The sequence below is a fragment of the Rhipicephalus sanguineus genome, chromosome 5 (genome assembly GCF_013339695.2).
Source record: "Rhipicephalus sanguineus isolate Rsan-2018 chromosome 5, BIME_Rsan_1.4, whole genome shotgun sequence".
NCBI lineage: Eukaryota > Metazoa > Arthropoda > Arachnida > Ixodida > Ixodidae > Rhipicephalus > Rhipicephalus sanguineus.
In genome coordinates this window covers 10,821,131-10,841,505 of record NC_051180.1, presented here as the reverse complement: position 1 = coordinate 10,841,505, position 20,375 = coordinate 10,821,131, and the positions used below count along the sequence as shown (strand labels likewise).

General features: G+C 46.1%; 1 protein-coding gene across 1 annotated transcript in view; it reads left to right on the top strand.

The window, feature by feature from the left end:
• The window catches only part of LOC119393201 (fasciclin-1), a 67,313-nt gene that overhangs the window by 43,358 nt on the left and 3,580 nt on the right, over positions 1–20,375 (top strand). The window contains exons 5-12 of the mRNA XM_037660051.2: positions 256–385; positions 4,051–4,201; positions 4,698–4,881; positions 5,690–5,846; positions 8,711–8,855; positions 11,849–11,996; positions 12,824–12,995; positions 19,765–19,873. Of these exons, the coding sequence (XP_037515979.1) occupies positions 256–385; positions 4,051–4,201; positions 4,698–4,881; positions 5,690–5,846; positions 8,711–8,855; positions 11,849–11,996; positions 12,824–12,995; positions 19,765–19,873 (1,196 nt within the window). The remainder of the gene's footprint in view (positions 1–255; positions 386–4,050; positions 4,202–4,697; positions 4,882–5,689; positions 5,847–8,710; positions 8,856–11,848; positions 11,997–12,823; positions 12,996–19,764; positions 19,874–20,375) is intronic.

Sequence of the window (20,375 nt, the reverse complement as noted above, 5' to 3'; positions counted from 1 at the left end):
TTACGGTGTCGATTTTTTCTTGTTTTATAATTTTTATTCTCGTCGGACATTTTAATGTACAACGGCAGAAATGTTAACAAGACAGTTAACAGAGTGCATAAATTTATCGGACGAGCGATTCGTGCTTGCAATTTTGGTTTAGAACTCGGCTTTCAAAGGCCGTCTTGTTCTTCTGTATTTTTTTGTAATCTCTTGCACGCGTATGTATACATGGTCGTGTGCGTATAACCTTGCCTCGTCTGGATTCCTCCGCAGGTTCTTTCACTCACGCGTCCAGATGACGTACGAACAGAGCCTTTTCACTGAGGACGGCATGCACACATTCTTCGTTCCGGTGGACGACGCGGACCCGGCTAAGCGCACCCGTGTAGAGATCGACAAATACGTGAGTTCTGCGCTGCAGTTTCGCCATGGTATTGAGATCTACACACTGCAGAACCGTACACACTGCAACTTCAAAAAGTTTCGCAGATATACGTGTTGGAAACGCACTGTCGATAGATAAACGGAAAGCGACGTCTGGGCATTTACCCTGTCGACTTCGTCCACATCTGTCGGCAGCATCAGAGTACTGACACAAAATTTCGAAGCTGAGATAACGTTTGAGATAGATTTGTGTGGGCACACACATCATCTACTAGACATCAGCGTTTTATGTAGCATTGAACATATTTAGAACATGCCAATGTCGCAAAACGGAGCACTTCGCAACATCAACATCAACTTGGTTTGGATGTAAACAACCAACCAACCCTTATATAGTTTGTCAACGTGACTTTTTGGCTGGTTGGTTATATGCTTCAGAATGTTGTCTCTTCCTCGTCCGTGTGTGTTAGCGCTATGCCCTAGAGTCACTGTATATGCTACCTTTAGGTAGCAGAGTAGCGCATAGGTCCGGCTAGCAACCACAGCTATGCGGTGAAGTCGCACTCCATTTTTTCAGGCGACATGCCTACCGCGTCGCCGATAAACATGTCTGGCGTGTCGAAGGCCGGCGATAAACATTGGCTGTCGATAACTAGTGTTAATTGAGTGAGCTGCAGCGGCGGCGTCGAGAAATACAAAAATTGGCCCGAGCGTCAGCTTCTCCGCAATGCATGGTTGCTAGCGGCGTTGGAAAACAGATGCGCAACTCTGCTACATAAAGGTAGCATATACAGTAACTCTACTATGCCCCATTCTGAAGCACCCCCTATATGTCAGCAGTTTTCGTTGGCTGCCATGCTCCTTGCGTCTGCTCTCCCCCGCAGTTGTCAACGCGGAGCTCACGTGCCATCTACTGCTGCGTACATCAGGTTCAGAGGGGAACTCCGGTGATTTCGCGATATTCACTGATATAATCTAATCTAATCTAAATAACTTTATCTCAACGAAATTTTCAACATATGATCTCTTCGGTACTCTGATGATATGTGTCAACCGATACGGCTGCAAGTCACTTAAAGGGACACTAAAGAGCAAAACGATTTTTCTCATATTAGTAAAGTACTCTTTCACGATACCAAAAACACCACGCCTGCGGCGAGAAGATGCTTATTAAGCGAGAAAACGCGCAAAAACAAAATGTGGGAGGCGACGCCACCTTGAAGTTTCTGCACCATTCGCCGTGACGTCACACGTTTTGACGGAGCCTACTAGGGACTACGTAGTTCCTAATCGATAAAATTGAAGCACATTGTCCTCTGAGGGGGCCATAGACTTAACATACCAAGTTTGTGATAATTTTGTTTAGCCAATGGCGCCAAAATACCATAAATACACTTCGAAATTCGTGACGTCAAGCGGGGAGATTTCGGCGCGAAATTTAAAAATGAAACTTTGAACTTGATTTTCTCCTCTATTAATAAACCTATTGTGACGAAATTAACGACATTAGCGTTCTCAGAACACAATTTATCGATCTAAACCGATTCATTGTTTCTCTTTAGTGTCCTTTTAACTTTTCTCAAAATAAATTTTAAAGCTTGGTAGTAAATTCCGGAATCACGCCTTTGCATGTGGGCCACCCTGTGTTTGTGACGTTTGTATCCTTCGTGATATCCTACCTCGCTTCCCGCGGCAGTGTATCAAAAACAAACGGTGAAAGAGCTCGTTCCAGCACGTGAAAGAGCTGCAAGAGCTCGTTGTGTCGTCGAATGACATCGCAAGTTTCTCCTTCCTCATGCCAGAATTACGTATACTGTGTCTACATTACGGCGGGTAGTATGTGACGTCATCATGGGCGTTGCACGAGTCGGCTACTCGTTTCGGTTTCGGCACATCTTTTCTTTTTGGTTATCTAAAATTATTGAAGAGCTTCTGAGCAAATTGAACCACCCTACCTCTTACAGGACTGTCAAAACTGTTTGAAAACGGTGACATCATAGTATGGCCCAAAAAGAAAAGAAAAAAAAGACTGACATGGTCTCTTATGCATTTACCTAAGATGACTGGGAGGTGAAAGTCATCTTCTTTTTCTTCCCAGTCGATTTATTGAACATCTCCCGCCCCTCTCCGAGAAATTTCTGCACCTAACGTGGTTTTCTTACTGCCTCAAAGATCAGAGGCGCTGCAAGCTTTCTGCACCTCAGTTGGTTATGCACTGGCTCCGTGATCGACTCACATTTGACGAAGCGAAGAAATCGTGTGATGACGTCATCATGTAGCGTTACGTTATGTGACGTCATAGTGAAGTCACGATGACGTCACAAAAGTTGGCGATCGGTGACGTCATGATGACGTCATATCGTTACGTCATCTCACGTGATCGTCATTTCATGCATCACTCGTGTTGACCCCGCCGACTCCGACGGTCACTTTTCGCGTTTGATAATAGGCATCTAATGCAATCGCCTTAAAAGACGGCGGAGTTCCCCTTTAGCCAATGCTACCTCGCTGCGTGTCTGCCACCAAAGTTACAGTTTAGCGCTACGTCGATGGAAATGTATTCGAAGTAGTTTGACAGGTAACCGAAAAAAAAAACCCGAGAAATCGTTTCGCCAACGGAAGTGAGAGCATTTAGTATAACTTAGTTGTATGATGCTATCTTCGCGGCCGCCATTTTTAGCGATATCATGCGCCGATAGGTAATAAAAGATTGAGCGAGATACAGCACTATCCGAAACACTGGCGTAGCCAGGGGGTAGTTGGGGGGGGGGGTTCAACCCCCCCCCCCCTAGATTTTAAATTTTGCATGTGTATATAAAACGCGCACATAGAAACACACGCACGAACATACATAAAGTATGGTTAAACCCACCCATCCGAAACGTTACGCTGTTATTTCCGCGAATTGTGCACGCGCACTTTTTTCCCGGTCTCTCGAAATTTGAAGGGTAAACTGCACGGTAAAATATGACGAGTTTCAATATTTACCATACTTGGCCCATATAATGAAAGTCGTAAACAGGGAGTGTGCTGGAGCGGACGTTTCGACAAGCAGACTTGTCTTCAAGGCTGCAACTGCTTTCTTAGCGCTCGTGTGTACATATACGCTTCGTACCTTCTCCTCCAATCCAAACAAAGAAGGAGGAGAGGGCCTGTTGCCGAGCCGAGCGCAGCGCATCCGTAAGTGAATCAGACAGCGTCTCCAGGCATAGTCCGTAGTTTTATTCCCGTCTCGGAAATATATAGGAAAGGGGGAGGAGGAACAAAAGAAAGAGTACAAGGTGCATGGGCGGCTGCTGTATGCGATTCAGATGACGTAACAGTGATAGCATATAACCCACTCTATAATTCCAGAAAAGAAAAAAAAAAGATGATTGGGCTGCCAGTCATATGCACACTTCATCACTCCGATGTGTGGCTTCAAAGCAGTGGGAATTCGGCCTGAAAAGATGGTTTCTTGTCATAGCGGTCTTGCGCTGCATTGAAACCACCTTTTCAAGCAAGTTGCACGCAGAAAAATGAAACTCGTTCGTTTTCGATACTTCGAAATTTCGGAAACCTTAAAACCGGTTTGAAGGGGATTGGAATACTGAAACGTTCGTTCCCCAGTTGGAAGCACTCCAGTATTCGCAAAACGCCCACTCATATATGTGCGTTTGTGCTTTGTTTTGTTTTATCTCCCAGGTGGTTCGTGGCCACGTGATCAAGAACCGCCGCCTGTTCACACGTACAATGGGCAATGAGACTTATGAGTCGGCCGCATGGGAAGACAACGCCGTCAAGGTTGAGCTGTCACTCGCAAACCAGTCGGACTCGGCCGGCGCCGAATACACATGTGAGTTCGCTCAATAGTGCTCAAACTGTCGCGTAAATCTATTTGGAGAGGGCACGAGCAACCTGAAAACTGTCACAATAACTGCTCGATATGAAACAATGTAATCGATAATGGTGACTAGTATTCGATGCTTCCTTGTCCAAGTCTAAAACAAGGTCCGGCACCGCATAAAATTTTTATACAAATTTCTACAGAAACAGAAATTTTGTTAGAAACTGAAAAACAAAATATGCATGGGCATACATTTTAAAGTGGCATTTCGATGAAATATTACATTTGTTTTTGGATATGTTTAGACAAGCCGCGCCAATTGCCGTGGTTCCAGGAGGACCATGTTGTTGGATATTTACGTGTACTAGTTCTAAAAACATAGCACATTTCTAACAGAAATTCACGATGGAATGCATAGACGCACACAATCGGCGCTTCTACTCCACCTATGAGAAAATGAGAAAAGGCTGGTCGCTTATCGGTTCGTACTGGACGTGGTTCGCAGTGTTCGCGCAAAGCAACACCATGTCGACCGAGCCGCAGCGCCAGAAGGGCGTGGTCTTGTCGAAGATCGTCAAGCCCAACATCCCCGTCAAGAATGGCGTCGTCCACTTGATCGAGAAGCCTCTCATGGTCGTCGACACTTCCATCAAGGACTTCTTCCACCGGGAGCGCCACGGACGCCTCGAGTGAGTTTACAACTGTCGCCGGTTTGGCCAGTTCGACAAGCGTCGGCTACTGTGTTTCTCGGTACACTTCATGCTCACAGTTCGCGACGCTGCTCTCTCTCGTCTTTCAGTTGCATTCTTAGCAGATCGGCTGACAGCCAGTGGCGTAGCCAGGGGGTGGCACACCGGGTGCGTGCCCCCCCCCCCCCCCCCCCCCGAATTTCTTTTCTGTCATGGGATACAGAGCACAAAATCACACTCGACCACACTTACCTGCCCGGACCCCACGTTGGATAAAGGGCGTGCCCCCCCCCCCCCCCCCCCGAAACAAATTTCTGCCTACGCCACAGGTGACAGCGTGATAAAGGCAACCGTGCAGACTGCCCCTTTCGGCAGATCCTCTTCTAAATATGGGTCCCACTGATGACGTTGCTTGTGCCTGGTAATGGAGTGTCACCGGACGGTGGAAACAAGACTACATTGGCGAACAAAGTACACGAAAAGCTAATGCGATGAAATGTAAAACAGATGTTGCAGGCAAGTTTTCATTTTTGGTCCGCAAATATTGAAACTGCGTTGTGCCAGCATGTCTATCTGTTGATTTTAAGTCCTTTAAGTTAATGTTCGCATGCCCATCTTTTCATTACCATTTGCGTCCATAACGTCATTCTCTCACAATGGCGTCATTGGCAAGCGTGGTAACTGTAATACTTGAACGCTCGTATTAACTGATTCTAAGTGCCTTAGCCGCCGTCATTTAAGGACATTAGCAGTGATGTTAATATAGCTGCTATAACGCGCGGTCTTACGAAAAGCTTTTTTTTCCCAGAGACTTCATGCGATTAGTGGACTACTCGCCTGATTTCCTGATGGACCTGGATGGAACCCAGCCCAAGACCGTATTTGCGCCCACAAATGAAGCACTGAAAGTGATCCCAGCAAGCGTGCTGGACACACTGAAGGCCAACACGTCTGGACTTACGCAGGTACTTTAGATTGAACGCTCGCATTTAAAAATACCAAGGGATAAACTTTTGAAGTCACGGTCCACGTTCACACATCATATACATACCTAAGAGCATCATTTTGGGGTGTAGCGTACTGCACTTTCATTTAAATCCTGGGCGCTTTTTGGTTAACGAAAGGCTTTGAGTGGTGCACGTCAGCTGCTACAATCGGGAACAGCGGTAACGATCAAAATATGTGAGTGTCATCATAAAATTCTTAGAGAAGAGGTGCAATAGAAGTTTTGTTTTCTCGCTCTCCCTCCTGGTAAATTATCCACCGTAATATTAAAATGCTTATTATAACACCGTCCTGAGGGAGAAAGGAATCGTTATGAACAGGCTCAGAACACTCCCTGCACACTACTGGTTTGAACGAACGCCTGTGTAGTTCTGGATGGTGCGTAAAACGGTGACTAACTTTGACCTATGTATGGTGCAGGGAACATAATTGTATGCGCACATTCAGCGATGCCAGCTAATGATCACTCGAGGTCGGACCTGCTGTATACCGTGGGCTGCAAGCGTAAAAGAGATAGAACGGGCGGATGCAGTACTACGTGCACATGTTCCGAAGAAAACGGTGATAAAAAAAATACGCGAAATGACTTTATCACGTGGTCATAATTACAATTTGCTGTACAGGAAGACAGCGTGAAACGGAAGAGGCCGTATTTCTTGCACTTTTTGAGTTCGTGTACCTTGAGATGACACCCTTGAGATAATAGCAAATAAGGCACTAATCGGGCATTAATATTCATAATTTTATGCCGAAAGTTATTTGAATATTTGTGATTAACTACAGATTAGCCCACAACTAAAAAAAAATATTTTAACCATAGTTGGCTAAAATAGCCAGTGTTTTACGCACAGCTGCAACTCGCTATTGTCTCTCATGACCGCTATATTTTACAGCGAAAGCTGTTATGAGATCACAACAAGGACCGTTTTTGGCGCCGCCGCCGCCGCCGCCGCCGCCGCCGCTGCTACCGCCGGTGTCCGTAACCGCTATCGCTCGAAATAAGAAAAAAAAAACGAAATAAGAAAAAATTTCCAGAATGGAACGAGGTTCGAACCTGGGCCCTCTGCGTGGGAGCCCAGTATTCTACCTCAGAGCCATGCCTGTGCTTGGAACTGCTTCGCAAAAAGGCCCTATACAGGCTTCATGTCGGGAAGGAACCACATTAACATATGTAATGTAGCGTGGTAGAAGAGTAAAGTAACGACCAAGCGTCACACAACGCGAATTCTGTGACCAGGCGTCACACAATGCGAATTGCGCAACGAGTGGGTTGTTGAATGCTTCCAACCCATTACAAAGGGCTCTGCCATAATTCTTCATCGTCATCAGCCACAGCATCAACAAACTGCATAATGCCTTACAGGTGTTTAGCAGGTACCACGGTTCTCCGCAGAATGACGAAAAATTGCATAGTGGCTGCTTCCCTACTTCACAAAAATTATGATGATTTATAGCGTAGTGGGTTCCTCGCAAGTGCACTTCTATTGGTTGCCAAGGAAGCCCATAAGGCTCCCATGATCCACTTGCTCAGGATCTCAATAAAGTTAATTCCCTCTCTCTATCTCTTTCTCACGTTAGCGTATGTTATAAAGCGTGGTGGGAGAGTGAAATAATGACCGAGCGTCACACAATGCGAATTACGTAACTGGTGGGTCCTTTAAAGCTTCCAACCCATTACAAAAGGCTAAGTCATACTTCTTCATCGTCATCAGCCGTCGCATCAAGTAACTGCCCATAATGCCTTACAGATGGTACTTCGCTTCTCCGCAGAATGAGGAGTAATGTCGTGATGGGTGATTCCCAACTTCACAGAAATTATGATTTGTGGCGTAGTGGGTACGTTGCTAGTGTACTTGTATTAGTAGCTAAAGGAGAGTTTGTAACGGGCTCTAGAAATGCCGCTCTTCGAGCTTTCGCTGTGACTGTGCTGCGCTTTCCGCGCAGGCCTGGCATTTTTTAAGGCGAAATGTCCCATGCGAGTGGGACATATCGCCAAAAAAAAAAAAGAAAAATTCAGCGACGATTACGATACTCTAATGCGAATTCTGAGCGAAGCTTCGTGTTGGGGCAAGGCCAACTGTGTTTGAATATCTGGCTTTCCGCAAGGTATCGACTACGCCATAAATCATCATTTTTGTGAATTAGGACAGTACCCACTACGCCATTATTCGCCTCCCTGCAGGTAAGCGAGGTGACCGCTACACATCTGTAAGGTATTATGCTCACTTTGTTGATTTTAACAACCAACGGTTGGTTGGTTGTTAAAATCTTTTATTGAGTGTCCTGCAGTTTGGTGACTCGGGCTCAGGCTTCTCACGTCGGGACGTCGGGCTTCTCACGTCCAGGCCTTGCCTATAGTCGCCGCTTCGCGGGCCTGCTGGACGCCCCAGATTTGGTCGGCGAGCTCTGAGCTGTGCAGGGCATCGGCCCACCTCGCCGGGCGAACATCAGGATTAATTTATTTAGTATTAGCTTCGCATTTCCAGAGCATGCGTTTGAATGTAGCAGGTTCTATACCGCAGACCTTGCAAGTGCTGTCGTCATTCATATCAGGGTAGAATCTACGATACTCTAGCGGGTTTGAATAAGTGTAACTGTAGCTGCCGCCATGTGGCAGCTTGGGCTCTGCATAACTTGTTAGGCGGAGTGAAACTCCGTCGGGCCAGATAGAAAGCCCCTGTGAGTCTTTCCTTTTTTTTTTCTTTTTTTTTTTGCTTCGTATGGAGATTGTCTGCTTGCACAGAGAATAGTGATTGAGACGGGCAAATGACTCTTATTGTGGAGAGCAACGTAATGAGGCGTTCTTGTATTTTTTCTCTCGCAGTTGCTGCGGTTACACATGATCAAGAACGAGGCAGTGGCTTCTGACGAGGTGTTGGACGCGGGCCGCACTGGTATCTTCGAGCGCGAATCTGCCAGCAGCCGGCGTATGCTTTACATGCGAGTCGTCGAGGGAGAACACGGACGCAGTGAGTGTCGGTGGCACAGTTCGATGCAGTGGATGCGTTCCAACACGCGTCGAAATGGGCAGTAAAACGGACAGAAGCTGTAGCTCAAGCCCCATTTCAATGCTTACCAGGCTGCAAAAGTCAGCTGCGCTACTCTCGCTGCGCTAAAGCAAAAAGGATGCAGGCTACTTTTAGGTACAAGCACGATGATTGGCTTAGCAGTCTACTTGGAATATTGCCGGGATTTTTGTCTGCGCGTGGCATTAGTCACACTTTCCTATAATTTATGCTGTGCGTTTTCTTTAGGCTCGGGCGTAACCACAACGTTAAAATATTTCCTTTTGTTACAGTGCAGTTGTCAAGTGAAGTTCGTCAACGGCCTGTTTCTGGCCATAAGTAAAAATACTTCCTGAGCACCCCTTCCGCCCATGTAACGCCTGTCGCAGGCGTTACATGAAGAAATAATTGTAGTCCGTCCGTTGTTTAAGCATGAACTGCTTTTAGCCACCTTTGTCGGCGACCTTCAAGTGACCTTGAGCCAAAGGCCAGCGCCGTTATCCGGGAACGGAAACGAGAAATTCCGGGCAACCAATCAAAAGTTGAAAAAAAAGCGGTATCTGGCCCCCAATCCTTTGTACAGATCCCAATAACATACGCTAGTTACTGCATGAACAAGGTGCAAAAAAAATTTTACTTCCGAATTCTTAATGTTTGTTCACAACATCACTGAAGCTGCAGTTTCAATGCGTTGAAGTTTTATTCGAGATTTCCAATAGCGACGTTCCAAAGGTGCATACAGGGCACCAATACTAGAGTGTCATATTTTGGCACTGAGACAGCGTTGCCCGTGCTTAGTCCGCCGCTAGAAGTCCGTGAGTTTAGCGGCGCCGGTTTTTGGCCGAGACGAGACTTGCAACGAGGTTTACTTTAAAACAGGTTCATTCCGGCTCAGTAAGGTTTCCAGCCTGCGTCGCATCGTGGCGGCATACGCTAGGAAAGCCCATGATTTATCCCACACATTGACAGGAAACAACGGGGTCCATGTGGACCAGTGCACAGTACGGTACAATGTGCGGTGGTGGCGTCCTTGCCAGTACGCACTACACCCATTAATTAATATTGTGGCTAGCATCATCTCCAAGCAATCAGTTTTGCCGGTAGCCATTTCATGCTTGCATCTACTCTCGATCACGGACGAGTCAATCAATTTTTCCCTCAAGTTTGCTTTTAACGACCCCGGAAGGTGTATTCTGTGCGATTATGAAAACTCACGTCATTTAGCAACTTGTGATGATGTTGCTCTTGCTAAATTACACACCTTGCTTATATACTTTCGACAGGGCTCCCCGCCCCCTTTTCTAGATATGCAGCGATGTTAGCTCGTAGCAAAGCGTTCATACGGCGTGACGAGGCAGATCATTGTGGACGAGGCGAGGCACTAGCCGATCGCGTGACGCCCATGCACGAACGCGCGATCGAGCGGCCGAACGAGCTTCATGTACGCCTGAGGAACGGGACTGACTTCCTCTCCACGTCGAGCGTGGACACGAAAAACGCGTTTATCGACGACGCTTTTGTCGGAATATGACGAAATCACACGCTGCCGGCTCCCGCCAAAGTATGAAAAGACCGGCGCGCTGTGTTTGCGGCGCCATGCAGTCGCCGACGCGACGCCGTCGTTTTTCGAAGGTCAAACGTTGTGCCCGAAAGGAAAATTGAAATAGAATGAAGCGCTGAGGCACACAGTGATATCATTTTGTGGGAAAGCACGACATCCGAGCGTGGTCATTTGGTCTCCTAGCTTCGCTTAGCTCAGCTGCCGGCGGCCCAAGAACTGACTCGTGCGCACTTCCAACATCGACCCCACACTTCGCCTTTATTGAACAGCCACTGCACGAGCGCTTTATATAATAGCGGCAACCTCAATATGCGTCACCATTTCGCGCCCACGTGATGCGTGGAGCCTGACGAGTTCTCGAGATGCATTCATCAGGCAGTTTCGAAAAGGGATACGCATTTGCATCTGTGCAATGGAAATAGTCATGGTTCCTGCCGAGAACAGCATTTACCGCTTTTCGTTTGGGTATGGCTTAGTACAGAAATTCGAGAAACTGCGTCTGTTGAAGCCTATGAGTAACGGTGGCATTGGTCCAGGAGTTGTATAACACGCGATTTTTTTTAGAAAAGAAAAAAAAACGCTTGCTAAGTAGCTTGGTACTATTAAGGAAAGAATGTAGTTTCCGATAAAATTTAGTCTAAAGAATTTGCCTGATAGACCGACCGCACACTGCCAGTACTTTTTCACTAAATTACATATTACTTTTAATTTGCACCGTGTAATTGTTTGCTTCACATATTCATCCTGTTTTTGTCAACCTTGCAATGAATAAAATTGGTGAACTTTAAGGCTAACTGTATTCGTAGATTTTTAAACGGTATACACCTATTTCACCGACGACATATTTTTAACTCTGTGACCACTGTATTATTAACAAACCCGCCACACTGCAGTTTTTACATCCATATTGCGCGCAAAAACATCACTCGGTGCATGAGTAATCAGACCTATAGCCCATTTTTTTTAGTAATTTTAGTATTTTCGTCATAACATCTTGATCAGTGCGGCTGATATAGAAGTTCATCTATGTGGACATGATATCCCGTACGTTTCCTTTGTCCCCTTCACAGGTTGCAGCATATCTTGCGCGCAATTCAGCGATCTTTTTAAGATTTGAAGATGACACGTCGCAGGTGGCCGTACCGCTCATGTCGTGAATGCGTTTCCCGAGTTCCGTTAGTAACAACGACAACAGCAATGTTTCAGGCAGTTGGCTTATCTGTCTACATCCTTTCTATCTCCACTCGATCGCCCCTTGGGATATGGAGCCGTGTTTTCTGCTGCGGCTCACTTCCCTGCGATGCATCTTTCGTCGTCATCTCTTTCTGTAGCCAGAGCTTGCGTCACACGTGCAACCAATTGGTGCCCGTTATGTGATCACACCACTCTCTTGCAGCGTTGACAGTGGAAGGCGGCGGCGTGAATGCCACTGCCGTTCAAGCGGACATCGGAGCCACCAACGGCGTAATCCACATCATTGACCGCGTGCTCGGAATGCCTTCGCACACAATTTACGAGAAGATCAGCAGCGACCCCGAGCTCAAGTGAGTGCCGCTGCTTGGAGACGATGGTAAAATTACAGTAAGGGAGAAATAAATCAAACATGCTTGAGAATCTTGGAAGTTTTAACAGAGAGCTCTAACTGTACTGTAAACGCGTATTGCTGTCTGTTTATGTAACATTGAGGTCTACATATTTTTTTTTCTTTCGGACCTCATTGAAACCTTCTCATCATTACCTCATTAAATTTAGATATGATTCTTTAATGACAGAATTTGTATATCTTCGATTCGGAACCCGAATAATAATAATAATAATAATAATAATAATAATAATAATAATAATAATAATAATAATAATAATAATAATAATAATAATAATAATAATAATATAAATAACTTATCCCTCTTAGTTATCTTTTCGAGAGGCTCTTCAAGCACGAGCCGAATTACTTGTGAGTGGAATAACATGTCTGAAATGACGAATGGTTGCAACTGTCTCTTATAAAAAATTCTAACACGAGATATTTTCGTTATCACCAATCCGAGTTCGTACCTAATCCTGTTGCCTGAAACATTAAACTTACCATCATCATCATCATGTTCACATTCTCTGTCGACTGCATCCCTCCGCCGATGATCTCTCATTTAAGCTGCCTCGCACGAGCCGATTCCATTTTATGCCTGTAAACTTTTTAATTCGATCACCGTACGCTAACTCTCTGCAGTCCCCGGCTCCGTTTCCTTACCGTCAGGCTTGTGGTCAGTTTCGAATCTGTCAAGGCTGCTACGCGTTAGTCAGAATGTGCCGCTCGATTTAAACAATACGGTGTGAAAATATTGCCGAGATCACGAGTGTGTGCTTTACGCAGGGACACAAGGCGCTTTGCGCAGCACAAGGGCTGGATTGAACGGCTCAAGAACACCGACAAGCGATACACCTTCTTCGCGCCGAGTGACAACGCCTGGCACGACATCAAGCTCGAATTCCCGTCTGAATACAAACAGCTGTCCATGGACCAGTTCGGGTACCATGCGGAAAAAGTGGGTACTGTGTGTAATAGGTGATACTGTGGGAAAACGCTCCCTACAGGCTCGTTCACACCTGCGACTGGCATCGGTCGCTCGACCATTTGCGACTGGCGACCAGAAAGCGACTCAAGGCGATCGATATGTTTCCACCTGCTATTGCGACATATACCCGTCTCCCCACCGAATTCGCGCCCGCTCGCACTGCCACTGCGTCGCCACGTAAGCTGACGTCCTGTGCCTCTGATTGGCTCAGAGGTTTGCGACTGCAATCCCGCGATTGAAGAATCGAGCAGCGCGAACGACTCAGAGCAGTCGCTCTTCCACCAAAGCGGCCACTTGCGACCATTTGCGACCATTCGCTTTGTCGCTCGACCGGCGCTAGTCGCAAGTGTGAACGAGCCAATATTTCATAATTTGTAACACTATAGCTTCCTATCCTCCATGATGATTGATTAGCATCACAGTGTGGCCTACTTGGGAAGTTAGCGGGTTATATACTGAAATTGTCCGAGCTAATTTATATTCGTAACATTGAAAGCAGATTGTTTTAGCGGCCTAAAGGTATACGTACTTTTTTTAAAAAAATGAAATCAGGTTTTGCGGCGCCAAAAGTGACTACCGCTATGTTGCGCCAGTCACAACGTGTTACAGGCGTACGTACACGTTGAAGAGTCTCACTGGATTATATGAAAAAATAAATCAACAGACGATACTGAGGGTCCGACGAAAGTATGCTTGGTTGGGAAAATTGTGATAAAAAATACACACAGCCGAGATAAAGAAAACTTGATAAGCAATGTCGCCCTTTACAATGAAGTTCACACTGGTCAGAGATGTGATTTTACCCAAAAGAATATTATACCTGGGAGAACATGTTTGCGAATGATGTTTCAAACTTTGAAGATTGTAAAAGTAGACCCGAATAAACGAGTACGGACACAAAATTTTGAGGGCAAGATAACTTGTGAGGTACATGTCTGTGTACACGCACAGAAAGATACAGCCTACAACATATTTTAAACAAATATTAAAGCGTATGCTGCGCGACTGATCGCAAAACGGAGCGCCTCGAGACGCCGAAATTAATTTAGTTTTAATGTGAACAACCAAGAACCGTTGAAGTCACGAGTTTGTGTTGGCTGCCACGTTTCTTGCGTGTACTCTCGGCCTCAGTTGTCAACGCGGCGCTCACGCGCACACGCTGGCGCGCGCGGCATCGCATCACTGTTTTGTGTGGTCACGTGACCGGCTGTGCTTGATTGCAACATGGAGGAGGAAAAAAGCCAGGTGGGAGCATTACGTCATGCACCCAGCCTCGACAAGCGAACGCTCCGTGAAGCCGCCTGAGCGTCGGCGCGACACATGGCCTCTGACACGCAGCGTATTGGCCAAGTACGTTTGTGCGTCTGCGCTGCCGTAGCTTTGCCTGCACAGAACGCGCGCTCTGACGTGCGTATCACGAGTTGGGCCGATACTGGCTTTTCTGGCTTCAGTCTTATTGCTCGACGCCTAATTTTTTTTCCTTCCTGCACGGTTTACGACAGGGGTCTCAAGCTCACCTCAGCTAGTGGGCCGCAGTCACGAAATGCAGTCCCGCAGGGGCCGGGACACTGGTAGAAGCGAGGGGGAGGGCTGTGGAACAGAATGTCACCTAACGCTGCCATTTGAAAGAACGCATTTCCCACACCTCACGTATGAACCATTTCTGAAGGGGTTTTGGCGTCATGTTTCGAGAAACGTATCGATAGCGATCTGCAGAATGACTACAATCCGGTTGCCGATTCTGACATATAGAGATTTTGTTCCACGGTTATGTTTCAACACATGGTGGCCCCATGGGGTTCCGCACTATCAAAAAGTGCTTGAGACCAGTCCCGCCTCTGTAGTTTACCCTAACAAAGCGTCATTAATCGCAACAGGCGAGTAAATAATGCGAGTACCATTAAGCAAGGGAGGAAGGAACAGGTGAGAAAGTAAAGGCAGGCATGTTAACCAATCTAGAAAAACTGGTGTGCTACGCTACACTGGGGAAAGGCGGGGGGGGGGGGGGTAGTTTTAAAGATAGAGACAAAGGGCAAGTCACAAACATTTTATTTCTCGTGAAGCCGCGGGCCGCTAGCCAGACGGGCCGCGTGTTTGAGACCCATGGTTTACAATAAAGCATCCCTGGTCGCGCTTTTCTCTGTGCTCTCTAAAACCAAAACTGCAGCTGGTCGCTATAAAAACGTCTACAAATAATTAACTTTCATGCGCTCGAGGAAACGACGTTTCGAGCCGTGATAAGTGGGTCATTAGTTACTTCTTGCAACAGAAAAAAACAAGATAGAGAATTTTCGGGTCGCTACTTCTTTAAGCAGTAGTTGTCCCAGCGAAAGGTGTAACTGTTAGCTTTAAGACCGACCACCCAACAACATCAACGGCTGCTGAACTGACAGCTCTTCGCGCTGCACTTTGTGTTATCAATCGCGAACAACCGCAGCGATGGTCAATTTTTAGTGACTCCAAAGCAGCCCTACAATCTCTCTTGTCAGCCCTGCGGCATGGACCATATGAACAACTGGTATTCGAGATAAGACACCTCATTCATACGTCATTCGAGAAGGGACACCAAGTGACATTTCAATGGTTGCCAAGTCACTGCGGCGTGCTTGGCAACGAACATGCCGATAATGCTGCTCGGTCAGCTTTGCAAGGAGACAAGGAAGAGGCTATACCGCTTTCAAGGTCTGATGCTGCTGCCATGCTTCAAAGGATCGCAAAGAATAGTTCGCACTCAACACTGAATACGTCAAGAAGCCAAAACTATCGGCAACACCACCTTAACGAGTTGCGGCGACTTCAAATACCATCTGGACTCCGCCGAAGAGAGGCCACTCTGCTATGCCGCTTATGGCTAAGAGTGGCTTTCACGAAGTCATATTCGTTTCGAATAGGGATGGCCGACAACGCTCTTTGCGACGCCTGCGGCACCGAGGAGACCTTGCAACATATCTTCTGCGACTGTCCTCGTTACGCTGCGCAGAGACGATCCCTGGTATTCGCTCTCGCTCATCTTCACAACAGACCGTTGACACTAGACACGATTCTCCAATGTCATCCTGATAAGTCATCGAAAGTTCAAGCAACCAAGGCATTGCTCAAATTCCTAAGGACAACAGACTTACACGAGCGGCTGTAGACTTTTTAATGATGCCGCATACCGCACAAGACTGCCGTTCTGCGCTGTGAAGTTATGTGTGTGCGTGTGTGTTCCCCTCTCTTTCTCTCTTTCTTTACTCTTCTTTCGATCTCCCCCATCCCTTCCCCCTGTACAGGGTAGCATACCGGTTATGCCAAACTGGTTAACATCCCTGTCTTTCCTCTCTCCCGTTTTCCTTCCTTTTCCCATTCGTGTAATACTATGTGGCGTGGCCACATCTGTGGCACTTGTTCCCGCTGACATTAGCGGAGGTTAAAAAGATGTTGTGTACTATTGTACGCCGCTATAATGTGGTGCTACTGAACGACCAACAACTATCTGAAGTAACTGCAGCAGATCCAACTTGCCTTGTTGGAATCTACACACAGCGACAGAAGCTCCGTCGCATACACGACGCCAAGTGCTCAGTGGGCCATATAATATATATATATATATATATATATATATATATATATATATATATATATATATATATATATATATATATATATATATATATATATATATATATATATATATATATATATATATATATATATATATATATATATATATATATAATCTCGAAGAAAAGAGATCGCCTAGCAGCTATCTTTTCGCAGCAAAACCGATGCTGCTGTGGCCTCAGCGGCTCTGTTAGGCGCAGATCGTGGGTTGTTGGAACGCGGTGCGAGCTGGCGAGATATATCGGTCAAGATCCACTTTCGACGTCGTATTATCCAATTTTGGGCAAAAATATTATCGTATTAGACGCATGAAAATGCATTATTTCCAAGGGATGTTGGCCGGGAATACAACAAGAACGTATTAGGCTGAAAAACGTATAATACAGAATCGTATCAACGAGATTCCACTGTCTATGCATTAAGCATGAAGCATTAAAGGGACACTAAAGGCAAATATTAAGTCGACGTTGATTGTGGAAATAGCGCTCCTGAAGCCTCGTATAGTGCTACTTTCGTGCCAAGGAAGTGCTTATTTTGAAATAAAATCACGTTTTAGTGGTCCGTGTCGCGTTAGCACTCCTCAAATCACCCGCCTGAAAGCGGTCTTTCTCACGCCACTGTTGCCGTGCCCGATGTTGCCCGCCTTTACTGCGCGGCGGCGTGCACTGGCGGCGTGCACCATTCGGGCATACGGCAATATATGCATTTGGCATTTTGTCGAACTTTCTGTCAGAGCGACTTTCACGAGCGTGCAAAACACACGCGGCAGTACGCGATACCGAAACTACCACTGAGGTGCGACCGCGTGAGCGAAGCAGGGCGCCGGGCGAAGCGCAGTTCGGCGAAAACGGAACCTTTGAACCACCCGCGCCGTTCCCCATGGCAACGCCAAAGAAGTTCTTTTTTCCATGAATCAAACAGAAACGAACAAGCAGCATTTTATTACGTCTCTTGATGCATGGAAGGTTCTTTGTTTATTGCAGCTAGCTTGATTACTAGTGATTGATTGTAGTCGGACTCTCTCACGTCATCAGAATCACTTTCAAAATGTCCCACTCGTGGCGCTCATCGTGTGATACATTTAGCTCAATTTCTCGGTAAGTAGGGTACTGCTGTTGATAATATTGCCGTTTTAGACGTTGTCATACATTGAGCTTTCACTCTGACATAAATTGTTATTTGCCTTTAGTGTCCCTTTAAGAGAGGTGTTTGCGATGATCACAGTGCAGTGAAGCCAACTGTCTATAGAACTGAACAATGAATTATACAAGCAATGGATGCTTATAAATGGTATACAAATACATATGTTATTCCGAATGTATTTCGGGCATTTATTCAACGTGTCAATCCAATCAAGCATTAAATGAAATTATTTTGGGAACGATTTTTCTAAAATAACTCGGGATGTAAAGGCTTAAAGATATGTGAGCTAAAAGTAAGTAACATTAGTTGATTCACTGGATTCAGAACCTCAGGCACGACAATGCTATATTTTATTTTCACTACCACTTGCCTAATAAAGTAGGCAAAATACATGCGTCTTTGCAATTACAGCAGACTTGTGATGAACAACTAAAAGAATGAAAATTGAGTGGCAAACTAAACAGACCAAGGTGAACCATTACTGATTCACGAGCAGGTAGCTTCACACTCAGGTGCCTCGTTGAACAGTATATGCTGGGCCAAGACGTTCTGTCGAACAGGGTGGTGACCCGTGGTTTCAGGAGGCGTTGCCCGTGGTGTTCAATGTCTCAGTGAATTGTATTCAACAGTACGACGATACCTGTTTTCTTCTGTTTTGCTGACACCCTGTCAACCGAACATTCGCGATTAAATGATTATTCGGAAAATTGCAGAGTATAATTTCCTCGCACAAAGCACTACTGCCAAGAAATTCAACTCCAGCACTTGTCAAATGGGTGCTGCAGTGCCACCGTCGGACTGCCGAGGGGGGACCGGGCCCCTCCTTAAAAATGGAGGGGGCCGGGCCCCCCCTCACTTTAAGCCCTGGTTGTGCCCAATTTCTGTGACGCGTTGACGGTGTCGACGATGATTTCTCACCGAACGTGGCTTCCTTTGCTTGGCTATATACGCGGAAAGGAAGTGCAGACCGAAAGTGGATATCACAAGTAACCTTACAGACGGGAAGTGGAAGCCAGACTTGAACTGCAGAGCGGAAGTAGAAAGAGGAAGTGGACGTAACGCCGTGAATCCGTACCCGGAAGTCACTTAGTCAACTGGAAGTGGCAACAGAAGTTAGGTATAACCCAGAAGTCACGTGACGGACGTGGGAAGGGATGTTTTCAAAATGAACAAAGGGTTCAGTATAATTGTAACATAGCGTTCATTAAATCTCACACTGGTTGAGTGGTCTGTCAGTTGTTGTTGTTGTTTTTTTAAGTGTAATCTATTTGGCGAGACGGCAGGAGCGGTGCGGTCCCGAAAACACGGAGGGGTTCACAGCGAAAGCTTCGCTTTAAAGGGACTCTAAAGAGAAACACGATTTTCTCGTATTAGTAAATTTCTCTTTCGCAGCACCAAATGCACCACTGTTGCTTCTAGAAGACGATTGGTAAGGCAGAAAACATGCAAAAATAAAATGCAGGTGGCGACGTTGCCTTGCAGTTTCCGCGCAAACTTTCCGAGACGTCATAGATTGTAACGGCGCCTCTTAGGGCCTAAATAACTCTTTATCTGCAAAAGTATATCACATTACTTTCCATTTCGTTACGTTCCGTGACGTCACTATGAAATTCAGGTGCTGAAGTATCGAAGAAAAATTCAAAGTTGGTACGTCGACATTTTTTTTTTTTTTGTTCCAATAAAGAACCAATGGCGGCGAGGTCGACGAGAATAGAATTCTCAAAGAATGCTTCATCAGTCTTGACTGATTTACTGTTTCACTTTAGTGTCCCTCTAATAAAGTAGGACGCAACGGCCGGAGCTCTTTCTCGGCAACTGTCGCCGTGTACATTCCTGTGGTCCGCGTCGGCGTCCGGCCGTGTAGGCCTACCTCCGGGCCGGCCCGACACAACATAATACAGGTCCGGAAAGCAGGATTTTCGAAAACTATCTGAAGATCTGGTAGGCTGCATTATAACCTTGTTTTCCTTTCTTTCTTGTTTTTTCCCCTCAGATTCTTGAGCGTCACCTAATAGTTGGAAGAGAAATACCTCAAATGGAGCTGGAGAACTTGAAGTCCATTGAGACAGCCAGAGGCAAGATGGACGTCCGAAATGTTAACGGTAAGTCTGGCGGTCGTCTGTGGCTCCTTTAAGAATTATGAGGAGACAACTCTAGGCATTTCTGAGATCCCGGATGAGTTAGTAATTAACGAGCATGCTGCATACACAAATGCAGCGGAAGCATGTAATTATAGGCTACTATCGGTCGCGCGACCATTTTCGACTGGCCGCCAAAAAGCGACTCAGGTTGACCGATGTTCACACCTGCTTGCGCGGCCTACCCGTCGCCATATATAGGTCATGTGTGATCATATTGACATTGCCCTGTAAAATAAGCTGACGCCCTGTTCCTGCGCAGCTGATTGGTTCAGAGGTTCAAGACTGCAGTCTTGAACCTCTGAACCAATCAAAAATCGAGCAGCGAGTGGCTGAGCCAGAGTGGTGGCGTTTTGTCAAGCATCATTGATTGCATTTTCGCCAGCGTTCTTAACTGATGGCATTTTATTTCTTTCATCATTGTAACTATACGTTCCATTTAGTGAATAATCGGTTGTCGATACTG